This window comes from Buteo buteo, chromosome Z (assembly GCF_964188355.1).
Source record: "Buteo buteo chromosome Z, bButBut1.hap1.1, whole genome shotgun sequence".
Classification (NCBI taxonomy): domain Eukaryota; kingdom Metazoa; phylum Chordata; class Aves; order Accipitriformes; family Accipitridae; genus Buteo; species Buteo buteo.
The window spans coordinates 82,173,357-82,195,225 of NC_134204.1; the positions used below are offsets into that span (position 1 = coordinate 82,173,357).

General features: G+C 38.1%; 1 protein-coding gene across 2 annotated transcripts in view; it reads right to left on the reverse strand.

Annotated features, from left to right (window-relative positions):
- Window positions 1-21,869, reverse strand: part of EDIL3 (EGF like repeats and discoidin domains 3) — a 262,422-nt gene that overhangs the window by 191,470 nt on the left and 49,083 nt on the right. For both annotated transcript variants that reach the window (XM_075020331.1, XM_075020330.1), the window contains exon 2: window positions 3,914-4,042. In XM_075020331.1, the coding sequence (XP_074876432.1) occupies window positions 3,914-4,042 (129 nt within the window). The remainder of the gene's footprint in view (window positions 1-3,913; window positions 4,043-21,869) is intronic.

Here is a 21,869-nt window from a genome sequence, read left to right on the forward strand (position 1 = left end):
GGCTTCTGAGAATTACTTGTGAGTTATTTAAATGACATAAAGTCTGTCAACTTGTTGTCTGCAATGCATTTCAATACCAATGTTAATTACATGTGAATCTTTTTCAATCTAGGTTAAAATTCATGTTTCCAAAGATATTGATAGGAGTCTGCTAAAGAGACAACTCAGGCCATAGTGTCCTTATTATCTTTGGAAAACATCCTACTATTTGGGAAGCTTGATATAATTACCTTTTACTCTTATCAGTTTAGATAAATCCTTTTCTAACTCACTGGAGGATGAGCTGTACTGAAAAGAATCACAGTGTACTTTTTCCTGCTTACCTCTATATTATTCTCTGCCAGTTTATCAGGTATTTAGAATCTGTCAGGATACACAGAGCATTGAAATGACCTGGCTGCACAAACAGGGTGATATTAGAGATCTATTGCCTAATCTCAACTCCTTTAGCATGACTATGTATAGTATTAGTATTTAGTATAAGGAAACACAGGAAATAAGGCAGTATTACCATGAGAGTAGGTTCAGAATAGGATTAGTAATTTAAAATATATAAATTATTATTACAAACATTTTACAAAAATTTTGCTTTAGATACACTCAAAGTTACAGGATCAGTGGACAGGTATGGCAGAGCAGTCAGGATTTTCCATGGGTAAATTTAGATAAAAACCAGCAATAATGGATCTTCTTAGACTGACATAAGGTGCTATGATCATGTAGGTTTATTTTACATATTAGTTTTATTAGGATAATAACAGGAGTTACATTCTTAAGTCCTTGAACTATTCATGCAGCTCCCAAACTGTCTTGAATCTTTGTTGATCAACTTCAGTACATGAATTTGTAACTTCCTATTTGTATGCTATTGTTTTTTATTTACCCACTTTAGCATGTGATTAAGTAAAATCCCCATTACCTTTTACTGTGAAATCCTCCTGTCTGTGGTACATTCCTTGAAAATTTGTAACTTTCCAGCTAGTGTCCAGAGATCAACAGTACCCTGTCACCAGGACTGAATAAAGTCTAATAGTGGAGTATCTAACGAGAGGGCCACACAGAACACTCGACAGCTTTTAAAATTTACTGTACAGCCCTTTCGAGGGGAGAGAGACTGACATAGGCTCATCTGTGTTGTTCCCCCCCCTTCTCCTTTCCTCTTACTCAGTGCCTCCTGATACCCTAAATGCCGAATTTTCAACCAACTTAGTGTTTTCAACTACACAGGAAATTGTCAAGAAACCTTTTTGAGATACTAAGGATTAAGAGAAAGGGCTTTGGGGCAATAACTCATTAAAAAGCCAAAGAGAAGTAACCTTTGTTAGCATTCTCCAATCTTACATCTGTTAACAAACACTCTTGGTAAAAGCTATCACACAGGGTCTTATACTCCTGGGCTCCTTGCAGACCCCCCTTTCAACTGATTATTTTACTTGAAACAATCCAGTGTTTGAATTAATAGTCTAATTGACTAATACCTTACACTATTTATCGTCATTTTCATAGGAAAAATCAAAATATTATCTTGAAATACCTTTTTCAATGTTTTATATGCCTCTATGTAGGGGAATATAATGCTGAATGCTTCAGACAGCCTTTATTAAAAAGTAAGATTATTTTTAAAACTATTTTTAAAGTTTTCAAAAAGTAATGGCTAGTCTCTGAATCCATACACGTAGCACAATCACACAGGACAGACACAAACTAAATTAACACTGGATTTTACCTAATATAGGAATATTAATAAGTCCCTTACTTAACCAATATTGTCTGGTAGATACTTCCCCTGGACTGCAAACTAAAAATGTAATATTCTGCTTGCATAAGCGCTGTGATTCACACATATTCTCAAGTTCTCTATTTGCTTATGCTTTATTTTGTTTACCAAACTGAGATTTTGTTGATGTGTTTGACAAATTTAGTTAAGTATATGTGTATTTTTTAAAGCCCTGTTAGTATTTAGCTGTAAATTACAGTGGCAATTATCACAATATGCTTTTATCTCAGATTCACTCATGATCGGCATCCTCCCAGTTACGCGCAATGCAATTTCCTCTCAATGAAGGACATGATAAATCCAAAACTTTCCTGCAGTAAACCCATGTAAAGGCCATTTTAGGGTAGCATGAAATATAGCTGTAGGATAAATTCAGACCCTTCAAGCATGCATAAAAATGGTAGGGAAAGGGATGGAAAACAGGATTCTGAGGCAGTGTCTTACAGCTTCTTTTGTGGCTGCACCAAGGGAACAAACAGTTTCTTGTGCAACTCAATGTTAGAAAATAACCAGCTACTATGATGTCTTACGGTCAGAAAAAAATGTGGTTGGTGTCTGACCAAAGCTGGTCATTCTCTCACAGGAACTAGTTCATTTGTGTGCAGAAAACTGATCTTCCGGGAAATCAAATTCCTTAAAACTACATTTTGGAGAATTAGAATTCACTCCCAGAACAACAGTAGTATCATTTTCATAAAAGAAAAACAGAAAACAGAAAACCAAAACCAAACCAACCCTGGGTTCCTGGACTAAGTTCTGCTCACCTTATCTCATGATAGAGAGGGATATACTTAATCCCCAGAACAGTGTATTCAGGTTGTGCCTGTGTAGCCTTTATTTATTAAAGAATGAAAGCCACGCAGATTTGGGATGGTTGCAGTGTTAGAGACTTGCTAAGCCTAGCTGTGACAGTTTCAACGAGACATCTGTAGAAGCAAGGCTGTTGGCATTGCCTTTTTGCCCCCAAGTTGGTGTCCTACAGTACAGCTGGCAGAAGCAGAACATGTGAGCTGTCACAGACTGAAGCATGTTAGTGCAACCCAGGCTGATGAATCACAGACATGGATATAGGATACGAAATACTTGAAGGGTCATACTGCTTTCAAATACTTTGGCTGTCAGCAGAAGAAATGCAGGGAGGGCATGCAAAGCCTTCGGGTAAGAGGTACTGCCAGAGAAAGTCCACTTTTGTGTATTTTCCTAATAAGAACAAACTAAGAGACACTGCCATCTCTTCTGTAAGTCAGTGCTTTTCTGTAGCTTTTACATTCCTATCCTAACTCCAACAACTCCATGGAAGACATAGGTAGAAAATGTACCCATTTAAACAGTAGTGTCTATTTATTGTTTTGCTCTACCATATGTACTTCTATACCTTCTTCGGGGTAATATAAAAGCTTGGTCAACTTGCAGCTCTTCTGCTCCATTGAAAATGATGGGATGGCCTGTGACACAATGAGCTGTCTACCATCTTTTCCCTTGCAGTTTGATTTTCTCCTTAAGTTTTCTTACGACAGAGGCCTGGCCTGTCGGATGTTTTGGAGCTACCACTCATATTTACGTTTACTCTGAGTCAAACACACATCACAAAATTTCATTTGACTTGCACTCTGTGCACTCATATGATGATTAATTACAACCTCCAGCTGGGTAATCATTTTGAACTTCAAACTAGTGACTACTATGTGTTATTCTGGTTTCTCCTACACTGTTTCTGTAATTTAACTTGTTTAAGTAATTACTCTTTACTCTGGACCTAGGCATAAAACTACAAGAAATTGAGCTTTAAATGGTCATTGATCAGTAGAAGGATATAGAGAAATATCTAATTACATTGAGCTTTGAGAAATGTTGCTCACTTTAAGTCACAATTACGATCCTTTCTCTTTGTGAAGTAGAGCACTGAACTTTTCTGACTGATTATGTTCTGCAGATACACTTGTCAGATACTGCTTTAACTGTCTGTTAATTACAATATAGGAATCTATGACCCAGAGATAAGGTTAAGAAACCAATAATGAACAATGCAATGACCACAGCACTATACAAAATGCCATGGACACAATCACTGGTTGGCCAGCTACAGACTAACAGGATACTTGACCGACTATTCCAGCATTTAAAGTTTGCACTTACCAACCTCCACAACACTAGAGCAATTGGGGTCTGTGAAGCCTTCAGGACACTCGCATGAGTAGAAGTCATCATTCAGCCCTGACAGGCAGATGCCACCATTTCTGCATGGGTTGGAGTCACACACGTCCCCTGTGGGTTAAAGGAAAAAAAGAATTCCTGTATAAAACTCTCCAAAAGTTAATGCACAAGTTCTAAGTATGACAGATTGCTGATAACCAAGAACAGAAAGGAATAACAACCTCTGTGTCCTCTGAATACCTTTTGGCTAATTCCATTTTTTATTTATTTAACAGCACACCTCTGTGTAATCATCTCCCCCTAGCCTTCTACTCTGTAAAATGCGATTCTCTTAGATGCACTGACAGCTCTTCACTTGCAAAAGACAAAATTTAACAAAAAATAATTTTTTGCTTTCTCTCATTTGAAGTCATTCAGGACATATACTTGGAAAGGAATTTACCCAGGATTTTATCGCTCTAGGTTTCCTTCAACATAAAGCTGAATGGCGGTTTCAGTTCAGGCTATTGGCTTATCACCTAGTTCATAAGTAACGAACTGTGGCTGTAGCTACATCATCATGTGCTCCAGACTTATGCTCCCTTAAATCACTCAATAGCACAGATTTGATCCAGATCAGGCATTGGCAGGCAGCTGTATTTCTGCTAAACACAGAGCATGGCATTCAGGCCAGCAGTGTGCTTCTATGTTGGCTTTATGTCAGTCAGACGAAGACCAATTATATGTGATCCCAGGATAAAGTTTAACACTGCAGACCAAAGCCATTGAAGTGTTTTGAGCAATTTCATTCTAACAGTAAGTTCACACCCAACCAATGATTTTTGATGTGGAGCCCTATGACTGGAGCTGCTGTATGTTCACACTGTACCCCCAGAGAGGCTACCACTATGACTTGTGACCCACCAACTCCATAGCAGAGATGGAAGCTAAAGGACTTGAGCAGCCAAAGTCCCTCAGTGCTCCTCAACATTCCCCTCCATGTTCCAGGGAAGTTTGTGAAGTTCTCTCATAACTCATTTTGATTGCAGAATCAGAACAAATCACTTAGAAACAAAGCTATGCTTTGCTTCAAAACTATGCTATGCTATGAACCAACTATGCTTCAAAACTCGCTGGGACACAGGGCAAGCTTCAGTCTGCCTAATAATTCTAAACAAGCAGATTTTGTTTATCCTTCAATTGCTCTTCAGTGAAGACACCCTATTCAGTCAATTAGCATTGAAGTGATCAACAGTGGAAAGGCATAAACTCTGAAAGATGCACCGCAGGGCTGCTGCTTATGCTCCAAAGTTGAATATGTCTCCAGTATTACCAGTGTGTACAACACATTAGTGTGATTTCCTATCTAATATTATTTGAAATGGCCTGCAGGAAGAGATATAAAGAAGAGAACAGAGTGTCTGTTCAATTCTTGTAACTCCTCAGTTTTAACACCCTTAAAGAACCCCACCCTATCACAGTTCTACAATTATGCAGAAATACAGGATTGCATCCTGTTCCCAAAGGGATAACTGGACATAATCCTAAAAAATGCCCTAGGCTTTGGTTGGCTTCAGTTTAATTTTTTTCTCAGATACTTAAATACATATTTAGATGTATTATTAAAAAATAAGTACATTTTTTGTATGCTTTTTAAAATTGAAACATTGCCAGTCTTTTGCCATGTAATTGTAAAGAGTTCTAGAAATCCACTTGCTTATGTCAGTAGTACTGACATTATAATACATTTTGGACTATAGTCGTAGTAAGGGAACTCAAAATCTTTTCAATGCCTTTCTAGCAAATAGACTTCAGATTAGTGCCTGGTGTAAGAATTCCAATCTAGCAATCACTTAAGAAATTTAACTCATGTACAAAACTGCCTTTATGAATTCCGTGCATCAGCCGCAAAAAACTCTAGTTGTGGGATAGTTTGCTGGGTTATTTTTAATTTTATTTAATTTTAAGCTGTCAGCTTTAAGCTGCCTTCATGACACGGAGAATTGTCATGTGTCTACATATTTGGTATTAACAGTTTTGTCTTGAAAACTGTTCCGCTGGCAGAGAAGTAGAGCTATTTGAAAAAAGGCAAAAGACACAAGACATTACCTGTCTAATGACTAGACATTATCTGTCTTCCTAACTGAATCTAAATAAGTCAAGACTTCTCATTTTCAGTGCTTACTGCATTATTGGGGTAGCAAAGGATGCTTGTTTTTTATTTCACAGGGCTTAGGCATTTGGTTGTGAAAGAACAACTACTATTAACTGAATGCTTTGACAACTGTATTCCCATAACTTTAATTAAATTAATAAATAGCATCTGAAGCAGGAAAACTTATGCAAATCTGTATTGATATTCTGATTATAATGAGAGGGGACATTTTTACTATGTGTTTCCTGATTCAGTGTTCTTCTAATTTCAATTATGCAATACAAGAAAGAAAAAGAAAGGCAAAAAGACAAAATATTGTTTCCATTTGTAAGTTTTATATTGACTGACAAGCAGAACATATCCCCAGTTTTCCGTTGTATTTCCAGAAACTGACATTGCCTACTATAACCGAAGTGTGCATACTTAACTATGTAGTTTTCATCTGTCTGAAAGTTCATGTTGTTTTTTTCAGTCTGAAGTGACCCTACCTACAGTTCAGGACTAATAAAGCAGATGCTGTCCTCTAACAACAGTCATTTATTTCCATATTCAGGAAATAACTGCAGTAAGTGCTCTATTGACCCACCATGTTGGGCCAAATTCTACTGTCAGTCACGGGTGTAAATTTTTAATTGTCATTGTATCACATCACAGCAATAAAATGAATACAGCACACTTCAAAAAAAAAAAAATGTTCTCTAGGCTTTTTTTAATGACTATGACAGCTTTCGTCCATAGTGAGTAACTCAATTAGTGAACTTGGATCTCTTATTAAAAGCACTTGGAGAGGAACTGTTACGTTATTCCATGATGCTCCATGACATACCTTCACATAACCACTCTTAAGCCATATCCTTTTCAACAAAATACTGAATGTACAACTATTGCTTTTTTCTACAAGCAGGTAATGGTGGGGAGGAGGGTAAAAATTTTAAATCCGCTCTTTGTTGAACTTTACACTTTTATGTAGCATACTTTTTGATCTTATAAAACCCCACAAAATGTTACAGGATTCTTGACTGAAGAGTGCAATACTTTGCTTGACAGCAAAGGACAACCTGAAAAAAGAAACTCAACTGCTGTGTATAAATAATGCAGCACACCATGATGGTTACAGTTAGACCATCAATCCTTGTCAAGAACAGAAATTCACAGAGTTTATGAAAACAATTTTTGTTATATGAAGGCTAAAGAAGATGCACTGTGCAAACAGAAGAGTACCATCCACAACTACCTGCACACAATACTTCATAAAGCACTCTTGGTTGTAACAGCACATAGACCAGCCAGCTACCATTACTATATGCAAATCAATTTGCAGTTCACTAATGTTTGTCAATGAAAAAAAGAATTATTTACTCCAACTTAAAAGTCTTTACTCTTGAACATTATAGCTCCTGAGATAGCAGTATCTGCAAAAAACCTAAGGTACAGGATCCTGAATTAGGCATGGGAGAAGCATTCCAGTCCCTATGCACAAAATCATTAGCCTGAAATTAATACAATTTCCCTCAACTGTCTTATAACTCCTAGAATGACAACTGTTACTATTTCTGTCAGAAGTACTACTGTAAGAAATATCTGCTTGAGACAATGAAATAACGACAAAGAAAGATACATATCTTCAAAAAAATCACATGGATTTACAAGATTTCAAAACTGGAAGGAAAGAAGTGATAGAAAAAAAATGATTCCAGTGTTTGGCCAATTTTTCTTCTATAATTTAAAATAGAGCATATTCCCTGAAATAAAATGTATGCATGGAAAAATTCAACCCTATTTATTCTTTTATATAATGTTCATTGAATATAAATATGAACAGTTTAGTATGCATTACATATTGATACAGTGAAATTTGCAGAAGCAGATACTGAGGTAAATATACTGATACTGCAGGAGTCCAAGGAGATGCTGACACTCATTGAAACAAAAGGCATGATGAAATCTACAGGTAAACAGCTGCAAATGTAATGACATACAAGTTCAGGGTGCTAACATGCAAGTTGTTAGAAGGTACAACACTCTTCACTGGTATGCTATATAAAGGGTGCTTTGTAGCTCAAGTGTTTGGTTTCACCATTGATGGGAAAAGGTGGACCATTGCTTCTACCTAAAATAGCAGCTTTATTTTTATTAAATTTCCTATATTGCTACATGAAATATGGCTTACTTTAAAAGTTCTTTCTAAAGAGATAGAATGAATAGCTATTCCCTTTCATGAGAATAAAAACTTGTTACAAAGAACAAATCTCCAACTGGCACCAAAGAATAAACAGTCCAGAAAACAGTCAATAGAAATTTGGTCTAGGGATAGTAAAAATGAGCCTCAGTTCTGAAGCCCAGAAGAGTAACTAAGCTTCAGAATAAGACTGAGAAAGTACTTGCTACCAGTAGCAGTTTAATGTTAAAATAAATTTTCAGAAAAGAGCTTTAACAGTTTTCTGATTTACAGAATCATGTGTACAGTGTCCAAGTTCAAATCTATTTCTCCACAGCTGAACCACTACTGAAAAGCAGAACTATAAATCATATTGAAGACACACCTGTGCAGAGATGCAAAACGTGAACATGAAAACAGATGGGGTCTGCAGTTCTTTCAAGAAATTTGTAAGCTGTTTTTTTCAGATTTAATGGTGAGGCAGCTATTTCCCAAGGTAAAAAGACAGTTGAATAATTAATTAGTATCCTTTATTATTTGAAAGGAAAGTTAAAGTTCCTAAATGCCAATAGTTCATCTACCTCCTTCTGCTTGTTTTCTGGGCCGATTTGCTTACTATGCAGGTAGAAGGCTCAGTTAACTTTCTAACTACAATATTCATGGCAGACTGTTTAAATGGTTTTAGGAAATTAATAAACTGATATCATCAACTCTAAATGTCTGTATACAAATTGGATGGGAAAACTTACAGGGGAATGTAAATCTCAGAATAATAAAGTCATGGTTTTATCACAGGTCTCATGAAAATTGAGGTAGTTGCTTCTTCTTCTTCTGAAAGCCTCTGGGATCAAGAGACTGTATGCACTTAAACAAGAGGTAGCTTGTAGTTGTGGAGAACTGCAGCATACTCGTGTAAACTAGGTGTAAACATTTCTTCAAATTTAACTTTTTCTGGTCTTGTAATCTGAGGGGGTGCACCAGCTGATTTTTGAAAACCTGAGATGGTATTACGAAAAGAAAATCAGATTATTCTAAGCAGAGGATTCTCATTCAAATACCACCCTGGGACTGGACTGAAACATTAATCCTGGGTGAAGATGAAGTGCTGACTTAAGCTTTGGATTTAGTCTAATAGTACAATACTGTAAAAGTGTGTCCCTACTTTCAGGGTTAGAAGAGAGCCCTAAAGTAATGTCTGCAGAGATTAATTTCTATCATAATAAATCCCCTCCTGCCTTAAAAAAGTATAATCTCTTCCCTTTCTAAAGGTCTACAGTATGAGCTACTTTATTCATTTGAATGTGAAAAAGCAGTAGGTCACTGTACTTCAGCCTGCTGTGTTACCGTCTTTTTAAGCATCTGATGTTTGACAAGATGAAATACAAGTAGAAACAGAAAACAGCTTAAAAAGTAAACTCCTCTTTCTTTCACAGGTTGCAGAGAGTTCACTTCTATGCCAACTGGCTCTGCAGGGAAAAAGATTAACTATTCCTGTCATTTCAAATCCTTATTGGTAAAAAATGGATTAAAGGAGAAATATGGTTATATAATGCACTTCTGAATAATTTTACAACTTGTGGAAAATTTTTCATGCACACACTGTCACAAGGATTTGGGGAAAGCTATCATCAGTTGAGACATTGTGTCATCAAAGCAAAAAGGATACATTTCCCCAAACTGATCAGCTGATGGTACCAGTGGCACACCATTCCTAGCACCCAACCTCAGCGAACAGCAGTGATGCTTCCTACACAAGCAGGGAGATAGCTGATAAATGCCTTTAACGAAGGTGCCCTAATCACTGTCAACATGACCTTCTACAGCATCTTTTCTCTCTGCGTGCTCGACAAAGCTAGCAAAAGTTAGCTAGGCACTCCTTGCACATACTCATTTGATTTCATCTGTCATTCACACCAGCTGTGTTTATACAGTTATTTACCACTCACTAACACTCACGTGAATCAACCTGCATTTCTGCACCTGTTCAGATCTACAGGATGAGAAAGGTTTATGAAGAGGCAAAGAATAAGAGTTTGAGGCTTTCTGTACAAGGCACTTAGGCTAAACTGTCCCTCCATTAAGTTGTTTTGTGCAATTAAAACTTTTCAGAGAGGTATCAAGTCATGATGGGAATACACTATCATTTCCAGTCACTTGTCCTTTGTTTTTAAAGCTGATCAGGAGATTTTTAGTAGTATGTTCACTTGAAATTCCTCAGTTAATAAAATATTCACATTTCCTGCTAGAATTTACTATGTTTTGCAGATGTCTTGATACAGCTTCACTGGTTTCTGTCAAAAATCAGCTGGGCTCCTGCAGGCTTCTACACCAACTGCTAGTAGGCTCCACTTCTATATCCATGACCATCAGATGGTCAATATAGGGATCTAGATTTATTTGACTTAACCAACATTGAACTTTTGGTCATTAGCTCTTCCTAAATCTTTCTTCAAAATATTCATGGTTCCCAAGGCTCTGGAAATGCCTCAACCCCTTGATCAGGAAACAATTCAAGACACACAGCAGCTTCTCTCTTGCCCATCCCCTGTGTCCTGGTTTCAGCTGTGACAGGGTTAACTGTGTTCCTAGTAGCTGGTACAGTGCTATGTTTTGAGTTCAGTATGAGAAGAATGTTGCTAACACACTGGTGTTTTGAGTTGTTGCTAAGTAGTGTTTAGTCTAAAGTCAGGGGTTTTTCAGCTTCTGATGCCCAGCCAGCGAGAAGGCTGGAGGGGCACAATAAACTGGGAGGGGACACAGCCAGGCCACCTGACCCAAACTGGCCAAAGGGGTATTCCATACCGTGTGATGTCATGTCCAGTATATAAACTGGGGGGGGTGAGGGGCAGGGGATAGCCATTCAGGGACTAACTGGGCATTAATTGGCGGGTGGTGAGCAATTGCATTGTGCATCACTTGTATATTCCAGTCCTTTTATTATTACTGTTGTAATTTTATTAGTGTTATCATTATCATTATTAGTTTCTTCTTTTCTGTTCTATTAAACCATTCTTATCTCAACCCGTGAGTTATATTGCTTTTTCCTGATTCTCTCCCTCATCCCACTGGGTGGGGGAGAAGTGAGTGAGTGGCTGTGTGGTGCTTAGTTGCTGGCTCGAGTTAAACCATAACACCCTGGTTTCCATGGAGGATAAAAAGCATGCACGCAGTCAAATCAGCAGCACAGACCAAAGGGTGCCCTTTAAAATGAACAGTTGTTAACTATTTATGACCTTCTCTAGACAGGTAACATCTTTCTTCTGTCTCTTCCTTATGGACTAAGAGCATTCAGGCTGGACAGAGAATGGATTGAGAGCAGCCCTGAGGAGAAGGACTTGGGGGTCTTGGTTGACGAGAAGCTCAACATGACCCAGCAATGTGCGCTTGCAGCCCAGAAAGCCAACCGTATCCTGGGCTGCATCACAAGAAGTGTAACCAGCAGGTTGAGGGAGGGGATTCTACCCCACTCTGGTGAGACCCCACCTGCAGTACTGTGTTCAGCTCTGGGACCCCCAGCATAAGAAGGACATGGACCTGTTGGAGCAGGTCCAGAGGAGGGCCATAACGATGATCGGGGGCTGGAGCACCTCTCCTATCAAGAGAGGCTGAGACAGTTGGCGTTGTTCAGCCTGGAGAACAGAAGAGAAGGCTCCGGGGACACCTTACAGCAGCCTTCTAGTACCTACAGGGAGCCTACAAGAAAGCCAGAGAGGGACTTTTTGCAAGGACATGTAGGGATATGACAAGGGGTAATGGCTTTGAACTGAAAGAGGGGAGATTTAGAAGAGATATAAGGAAGAAGTTCTTCCCTGTGAGGGTGGTGAGGCACTGGAACAGGTTTCCCAGAGAAGTTGTGGATGCCCCATCCCTGGCAGTGTTCAAGGCCAGGTTGGATGGGGCTTTGAGCAACCTGGTCTAGTGGAAGGTGTCCCTGCCCACGGCAGGGGGGTTAGAACTAGATGATTGTTAAGGTCCCTTCCAACTCAAACACTTCTGTGATTCTGTTTCCTGTGCTACAACAGTCCAATGTTTTGAGCAGCCTTCCACAGTAGTATCCTAATGTTTTGTTTTAAAATGCAATAAATTTAATCTATTTTTTTCTCAGACTTTGTTGAAAAGTAAATTCATCATTCTTTCATCTTTTCAACGTGAAAGGGCCTGGGTTTTACAGAACAAAGTGAATTTTCCATGAATTTTTTCCATGAGAAACTGTACTTGGATGAAGTCTTCTGAGAGAAAAGATGTTCATGTCCATGGGTGTTTTCTATTCTGGATCCTTTCTTTGTTTCTGAAGATAATAGTGATCTAGAATGTTATTTTGTATACTTTACATACTATATACTTTTATGTGCTTTATATGCATATGTATATATAATACACATTACATTGGTGTAGTGCTAGCACATAGCATGAAAGGCCTCATTCTTACTCTAAAAAACCTACAGTCTTCTGTTGTGACATCCCATGTTTACAAATTGTAGGAGTGTGGAATGTGGCAAAAGATCAGAAGGCACTGATGTGCAGTGACAAAGGCTTATGAATGTAATTGCACCTATTAAACTGTAATCACCTTCCTCCCTTTGTTCTCTATGCTTGATGAAAAAAGGCATTAATTTGTTTTTCATAGATTATATTTATTCCCTAAATATATATTCATAATATTCAGTATCTTCACCTCCTTTTTAGTATTTTTCCCTTCCTTTGTTATTTACTTTCTGCCTAGTCCTGTGTTTTTAAAATTATATGCTATACATGCAGGCTCAGGACTCTATTAAGTATGAAAGAACAGCAGTTGATTTTAAACAGTACGTCGTGGACACCCTATACATAATTAACCACGTTAACATTACCTGGATGCATTTAATAAAGCAAAGCTGCAGATAAACAAAGAAAAAAATAGCAGGCCAGTTAGGCAAACCCTTCTTTTTCTTTTTCCTACTAATTAAGCCAGAGTGGGAGCCAGCTTTATTTTCAGGTCCACTTAAGACATACTGTTGAATCTGGGATGTATCTGGGATGTTGAAGGGCAGGTCAATGACTTGGCCTTGAGACTAGAAGCAATTATAGTTCACTTCAGTTCTCCAGATCAGATATTTTATTTGTCTTGCAATGCCAGACAAGAAACCAGTTGTTATAGGAACATTTGTCTATGTTCAGAAGCTGAAACAGAATAGTTATTTAGCTTAATAGTCAAGGATCTATATATACCATTATTAAAATAACAGTTAAGGTCCCTCTTACAATGTGGTGTACTAAAAGCATCACATTCTCAGCCACTCCATTTGTGAATATCTTTCATTTATACTGTTTTTTTGCCAGACTTTTTTCTTTCTCATCCTTTTTCAGTTACTATTCCCGGTTCTTTGTTTTCAAATCTTATTCCATACCAAGCAACAAGCAGCAAGCACATTAAAGCTGCTACCCATCTTTGTTTAGGTTTGGTTTACAGATTACACTAGAAAATAAAAATAAATTAAAAAACACTAGCAAGAACACAGTTTGCTAGTGCAGTGTGGCCATACTGAGACAAGCTTTTGACATACACAAACTGTTTTCTTACTTAACATTCCTGTAAGCCATCATATAGCCAAGTGCCTTTTAAAGTCTTAGTCCTTGCAGCACAGCTTTCAGTGCTTGGAAGGCCACTATGAAAGAAAAACTGGGGAAAGCTGCAGAGCAGTGAGGCTAAGTGGTTGCTTAAGGTCAGGGCTATGCTGCACAACTGAGTACAATATGGATGTGCGTGAAGCAACTGTGACCATCAAACGATTTTATGTAATCCAACTTACCACTTTGGCCAAATCCTTGTTTTAGGTCTTTGTGTCACATGCTGGTGCATGGAGTAAGTGCTCTCAGAGGTTCACACTCAGTTCTTGCCTGAGGCCTTTAGTTAAAATGTGCCTGGTAGATATGTTGTTTCATCTAATTTTATATTGTATTGGGGAAGATCTAGGGCTAGAAGAAACCTCTTTTACAAGTAACAGTATGCTATACAATCTATACATGAGTCTGTATGTGCAAAAGTTTAAGATTTTATTCCATTTCTGAACAAGTTTAAATAAATAAGGTAAAAATTGTATCTGTTCACCTTTTCAGAGACTCTCAGCAAAAATTACCGAAAGGTTTTGCATCATTCATCCACAGAGCTTACATGTTACTGCCAGCTGCATGATCCAAAATAAAAAGCATCACTTCTTTATTGTAGCTGACAGCTGTAAAGCCCTTGTTATTTCATATTTTTCACAGGAGGGACACATATCTTCATTACCTAATTAGTATTCTGAGTGCGATCAGTAACATCTCCTTCCTGTAAAGTCAGAAAGAAAATGATGAAAACCAGCAATACTGTTCTATCTCCTTAGGTGACATGTCTTTTTTGATGGTGACAGAACTTTCATGGTGATAGATTTAAATATCTGTGTGGCCAAAAAATGCATGAAATAAATGCAGTAAGATCAGCTAATTATAACAACAGAAACTTACAGAATATTTTGCTTTATTCTCTTTAGCTGCAGGGTTTGGTATAATAGAAGAGAAGAGTTCATTGTAGAAAAAGTTCATGTAGGAAAGAGTGTTCAGTGCTAGCACGTCTGCTAAAATGGTCATCTAGCATGCCGGTGGGCTTTGGAAGTGAATCCCTTGATTACCTCCACGTCCTACACTCACTTGGCTTCTCCCTGCAGAGGGGTTTTGATGGGTGTGAGCTGGATTCATTCCCAAGGACGTCGCAAGAGAAACTGTACTCAGGCGGAGACCCTAATGGTTACTAAAGGGTCTGAACCAACGACTGGTCATTTAGGCACCTTCAAATCACATGGTGGGAAGTGATTAAATCTGAACAAAACCCACAGACTTGATATAATGTAGATACAGAAGTCTGAGCGCTGCATGCTTTGAAATATTGACCTGCTCACATTGTGCCAGGCTATTTTCTAATTTAGACATAGCCAATGCAGACTGCTTGATATGGAGTATTTTCAGATATGGTTTGCAGTTTAGAATGTTGCTTGAAAGCAGAAAATTGTCCTTCATTTTCAGTATGCATCTGAAACTGTTGATGCAGGTGAATGTGTGTGTATTTTTTTATGAATGTATATATTTTTGTAGATATGTGGACATATATTTAAGGGTTTTTATAGCATGCACTTGGTACTTACATGATTTGTCAAAATTTTGAAAGTGAATTATAAATTTTGCCAGTTCCATTTTTTGGATGCCTAACTCAGGATATCAAATGCTGCCCATTTCTTCAATAGTGTTGACACCTCTTGTAAAAAATGGGACTAAATAAAGTATTTAAGAGTGGATATCCAAAAATAGAAGTAACTAATTAGAGATCAATGAATACTTTTCAGAGTGTAATGAGAATATGTTTAGAATTCCTATTGTTTTAAGGTATTTCATTTTGGTGAACATAGGAGGATATCAAGAAATGTAATTAGAGTTTTAAAAACTTTTAATGATGACTTTTTAATTGCTCACCTTTCAAATTTGGATTTACTTAGGATGGGAAAAGATAAATTCACCAGTAGTGAGATTAATAATTGCCTAGCAACCGGTGCCCGAATATATCCAATATAGGGCAAACAAAGGGAGAGCAAACCACTTTCATTTCCCTAGATATATAAAGTATGTGTAAGTATCTAAGTCTGGAGCTAAATATATATGTGTGTCTGTATACACATAGACACACACTCTGGAACTTCCAAATTGCTAACCTCAAAAGCTGTGGAGCATAAAAAGAGAAATGGAAAGGTAAAACTGAGATGTAAAGTGCGGATGAAAAGTCAGAATGTTTATTTAAAAGTGATAATTCCACAAAAAGTTCATTTGTTGGGTTTTTTTTAAACCATTTTTCTTCACTGCTGAAGTGAAAGTAGAAAATGGAAAGATAACTGTCAAGTGTAGTAAGAATAGGTGTACCTGAATCATAGAAGTGTTTGGGTTGGAAGGGACCTTAACAATCATCTAGTTCTAACCCCCCTGCCGTGGGCAGGGACACCTTCCACTAGACCAGGTTGCTCAAAGCCCCATCCAACCTGGCCTTGAACACTGCCAGGGATGGGGCATCCACAACTTCTCTGGGAAACCTGTTCCAGTGCCTCACCACCCTCACAGGGAAGAACTTCTTCCTTATATCTCTTCTAAATCTCCCCTCTTTCAGTTCAAAGCCATTACCCCTTGTCATATCCCTACATGTCCTTGCAAAAAGTCCCTCTCTGGCTTTCTTGTAGGCTCCCTGTAGGTACTAGAAGGCTGCTGTAAGGTGTCCCCGGAGCCTTCTCTTCTGTTCTCCAGGCTGAACAACGCCAACTGTCTCAGCCTCTCTTGATAGGAGAGGTGCTCCAGCCCCCGATCATCGTTATGGCCCTCCTCTGGACCTGCTCCAACAGGTCCATGTCCTTCTTATGCTGGGGGTCCCAGAGCTGAACACAGTACTGCAGGTGGGGTCTCACCAGAGTGGGGTAGAATCCCCTCCCTCAACCTGCTGGTTACACTTCTTGTGATGCAGCCCAGGATACGGTTGGCTTTCTGGGCTGCAAGCGCACATTGCTGGGTCATGTTGAGCTTCTCGTCAACCAAGACCCCCAAGTCCTTCTCCTCAGGGCTGCTCTCAATCCATTCATCCTCCAGCCTGTATTGATACCAGGGGTTGCCCCAACCCAGGTGCAGGACCTTGCACTTGGCCTTATTGAACTTCATGAGATTTACACAGGCCCACCTCTCAAGCCTCTCAAGGTCCCTCTGGATGGCATCCCTTCCCTCCAGCATGTCGACGGCACCACACAGCTTGGTGTCATCAGCAAACTTGCTGGGGGTGCAAGATATATTAAAAAAAAAGAATAATTCAGGTTGAAAAATCTAGTTTAAATTCTAAGGGTACAGATCGTATTTCTAGATTTTTTTTATCACCTCTGATAACCTGCAAAATACAGAAATAGCATTATTTGAAAGAGCTTCAGGGGGCTTAACATTTTGAAATATACAATTCACAACTGTATTTGAGTTTATTCAATTCTCAGTAATTATTTATGGTAATTATTGCAGTTGGGTATTCAGATGGTGACCTTACTGAATTTGTTGCTACAAAAAAAAGATTAATCTGAAAATTAAGGATGATTTTAAATGAAAATTCAGTACACTTTGTCGTGACACATTTGAGTTTCTGATACTGATAATAAAATACTTCTTAATCAAAATTGAAGTACTACACATCTGCGAAGCCTTCCAGTTTCAACAAATCAATAGTTGCTGACACAAAAATGTCTTGTGGAATACTCCTGAGAAGTAAGGCTTGCCTTCTAATGAGAACAGCTGCTCTTTCTCACATGCCATCTCTATTATATAGAAGGTACCAAAACCACTCTCTTCTGATTCACCTTAAATTCTTCTGCCAGGACACCTACAGAAAATAAGCAGACAAAGCACATAAAAGTATAAAACTTTAAGTGTAAAAGTGTACACTTTGGGGGACTGAGTGCATTTTTGTATAAAAGTGTAAAACTCTGGGGCACTGAATGCAGCTTATTTTGCTGATCCACAGTGACTGTCAAGATCCACACAGCAGGCCAAGATCACCACCAATCACTTCTTTATGTCCTTTCTGTCCTGTACCTGAACTTATTTTCAAATGTGTTCATACAGTTAACTTCATTCAGTTTTCTTTCTCTATTTTCCCAAACACAAAATGCAGACCGTTTCCTGACTCCAATCCCATGCCCTAACTTACAAATGTTACTTTTTATTGTTTGCTGTTGGTATCCAGTAATTTATGCCAACAACAAAGAACACAGTAGTTATAGCACAAACAGGTGATTAAAGAAGCCTCATTATTCACCGACAGGAAATATAAAAGAGTTATTTTGAATACACAGATTGCTGCTGCCTGATCTTGAGAAACAAAGAGACTACAATAAAAAAGACCGATAAATAGAATATAACAGTGGAGTCTGAAATTCAACGTATTTCTTCTCAAATGAAGCTATTAACAACAACCTGGAGGCTCATTAGGGAATTCATTTCTTTTTCCCTCTGCTTGTGGGCCTCATTAAAGGAATCACCCGTTACTTTGTGCATGTTGTAGTTTTCTATTTGCCACCGGAACTTTAATTCCTTTTTTTCTCCGAGAAGAGTCTTAGATATTTATTTTTAACAGCTATTGATCCCTCCCCTCCACAAACTCAAATTATTGTCACTAGCCCTGCACATGCCTCCGTATTGCCCGGGGGCCGATGCCACAGGCCAGAATCGCAACAGGTTAATTGCTGCCATTTCTTTGTTTTGATCTTGACCTCAAATTAACTTTCTGAAAATATTTTCTGTTTACTAAGCTGCCCCAGACCACTGCCTACCACGAGGCAGTTACACCTGCAGTTAGTTGCCACTGTGGGGCTAGGACATTATCGCCGCTCTAAATTAGGTTTTCTCCCCATCAGAGCTAAGGCAGAGCTGCTGTTTCGCACAAGCCCCGTAGCCAGGACACAGGCAGTGCTCCCCCTGATTATACTGCCTCATTACGAGCAAAGAGAAGGAGTATATAACACACAGCAGTGCTGAACATCCTGAATGATAAAAGCATTATTTGCATAACACTTGGTGCTCCTGCAGGTTTAAGGCCTAATAAATCTCCCAGGGAAGTTAAAAGCAAAACTATTCCAAAAAGCTGGATCAGACTGCTGGTGCTCAAGATCTCTACATCAGGAGCTGTTATACAACAACTTCTAATGAGATCAGCAGAATCAGTTTAAATCCAAATGCTACTTGCATCACTCTTGTGCAAGTCCAAAGTTAACTCCATTAATTTGATGGCGTTATTCCTGTTCAATATTGTCAACAGAAGCAGTATTTGAATCGTTTTCTCTGTTGCTTAATTATATTGCATCACCAAAACAATTTTTAAGACAATTTCTTAGGTTTTTATTTCCTCACAGTATTTCTTCTATCCTTTCCTCCAATTTCCTGTCTCATTTATTTTTTAATCCAGCAATGTTTAAACCACATTTTCTATTTCTCATAAGTTTCTGATTAGTTCTTCCTTTTTAGCCCAATTTATTTTTATTTGATCTTCATTCAGTTGGTAGTGTTTGCTTTTCAATCTGTGTACAGCCTTCCATGATTTTCCACTCGTTACTTATCTGCTACAATTTTCTTGCTAAGTAGTTTAGAGCTATTATTTTAAGAAGTGTCTAGAAACTTTCAAACCCTTTAGTGTCTTCTAGTGGCATATCAGTTTTGCCTCAGTAGTATTGCTGATTGCTGGGTTACTAAGCCAGAAATTGCTGCAAATGGCTCTTGCTAGTCTTGTTTAAATCAGACATAGAAGATGGATTTAAGACAATTCAGAGAAATCTATAAAAAAACTATTTATCCCCTATTTGCATTTATGTTATACAAAAAAGCCTGAAAGAAGTCAGACATTTATTACCCTGGACAAAGGTATTTTCTGAAGACTCCTGCTATGTTATTCAGAAATAAAGTGATCCAGATTATGACAGCTGCATTCAAGGTATCAGGATGTTGCATACAGTTCAAGACAAGTCACTTCAAACAACAATTTCATCATCTTGCAACCTGATTCTTCTTTATACACCTACCCTGGTAGATGACTGAAAGGAAGACAATGCAGTATAAGTATTTTCTTTGCAGCAGCTGCCAAGCAAGCCTAACAACATTGTCTGAAAAGCTTAACTATTGCAAGCAATCTACAAGGCATCACAATAGAAAGTATCCTGAATAATTATAGATCAAAGCCAGACACTATTGCACTCTACTACAGTCTTTTATTTTCTTGAAACATGCTATAAATAAATAAAAGTATGCACGAAGTAAATTTGGTAGGTTTCATTGTCAGAAGTGCAAGGAAGACAACAGGTCTTCTTAGACAAAACATATTAGCATGTAAATTAAGAGTAAAAACCATGATCACAAAGCAGTTAAAGTAAAAACATGGAAAGCACAGTATTTATCAGTGCTAGAGACCTCTGTGTTTATCTTCAAAATCACTGGTTGAAAATTGTAGGTGTAAGCATTTGCTGAAAATGCTTATCTATTCAGTAGCATGAAATACAAGTTGCATGAACTTTTATTTCCCAGGGTACTCTATTGCTTCTATTTTTAACAGGAAAATTATCACTACCTCCATAATCATCTACTTCCTCATAAATCCATCAGATACCTAGTCCTAAAGAAATCAGATATTTTCTAATAGATCAGGTCCAAAGCTTATTGATTAGCTTTTTATAAGAAACCCTGCTCTTTCTGCAATACAAATTTGACTAAACAGAACAAAACACGAATTAAAAATGGTGTGTAGAACCAACAAACACATATTTGCCTATGGCCATCTTAAAAAAAAAAAACAACAAACAAACACACAAAAAAACCCCCAAAACCCAAAACTAACACAAAAGCATTATGAGGCCCATAAATCTCTTTCCCCATAGATGATTCATCCAATCTCTCTACTACCAAGCCTTTAAATCACACTATCCTCCAGATTGTACCAAGCATTGTCAGAGAGCTGATATACCTTAAAGCTGTGCCAAGGAGAGGATCAAGAATTAAGCAGTAGAGGCTGTTGTGCGATTCTGCCTGGCTCTATATGGTGGACCCAGTTTATGATAAGTGATGCAGATTCTGCAGACACCAAAAATCCCCTTTCCTCTGCTATCAGCATCTGAACAACAAGAACTACTTCATGAAACAAAGACCCTCTTGTAGAAGGAGAAGGCTTGTCTCTTCTGTTCTCCATGGCTAGAGATGCAAACAGAGATCATCAATAGGCCAAAAGGGAAGGGGTAGTTATGAGGAGTTGGATCCCATCTCTATCTATATCTTTAAAGGAAGGGACCTTTAAAGGTCCCTTCCAACCCAAACTATTCTATAACTCTATCTCCAATTTTTCTTACTCGTATTGTGGTGAAAGGAGAAGTGACTGACACTCCCTACATTCCTCTTCTAGCAATATATTAAGCATTTTTGCTACGCTATGCAGGCTATATATAATGAAACCTATAGATTTAAATGAGATTTAACAGTGAATTTTCCTCTCTAAACAAAATTGGCAAATGCCTGGATGTTTTCTGCTAGCTTGCTTTTTGCTTTGTTTTGGTTTTTTCCCTACCCATCACTGTTGCCATGCAGGTCTAGGTTTCAGATGAATGTAATATAGAAGTAAAAGTATCAAATGCTCATCCTTTCAATGACAGACTATAGCAGAGAATCAGAGCAGGCCATTTCTTGGGGCAAAGCAAGACCAAAAGATCTCATTAACCACAAGGAAAGGAGATCACAGGGCACCAGTGAGAACAACTCTTATGTGTGTCCTCATTTTCTCCCGGGAAAAGTCTGAATCTTTTAGGTTAAACTGACGTGACTGAACTTCAGTATTGCTCCATGGCAGTACTAGCAAGTAATTTCTATTTTTTTTTTTTATTTTGCTAAGGAGGATACAGGGAAAATACAACACCTGTTAGAATTAAGAGCTAAAAGCCCATTTACCATGTCCCTTCTCCTCCATGTCAATGCACTCTGATATGGGCTACTGCCCTGCTACAATCCAAGAAGAAGAGAGACTTTATCAACTGGTAAGAATTCACAGAAAATTAAAAAAAAACCCCACACCACCAACAACAACCTGACACATA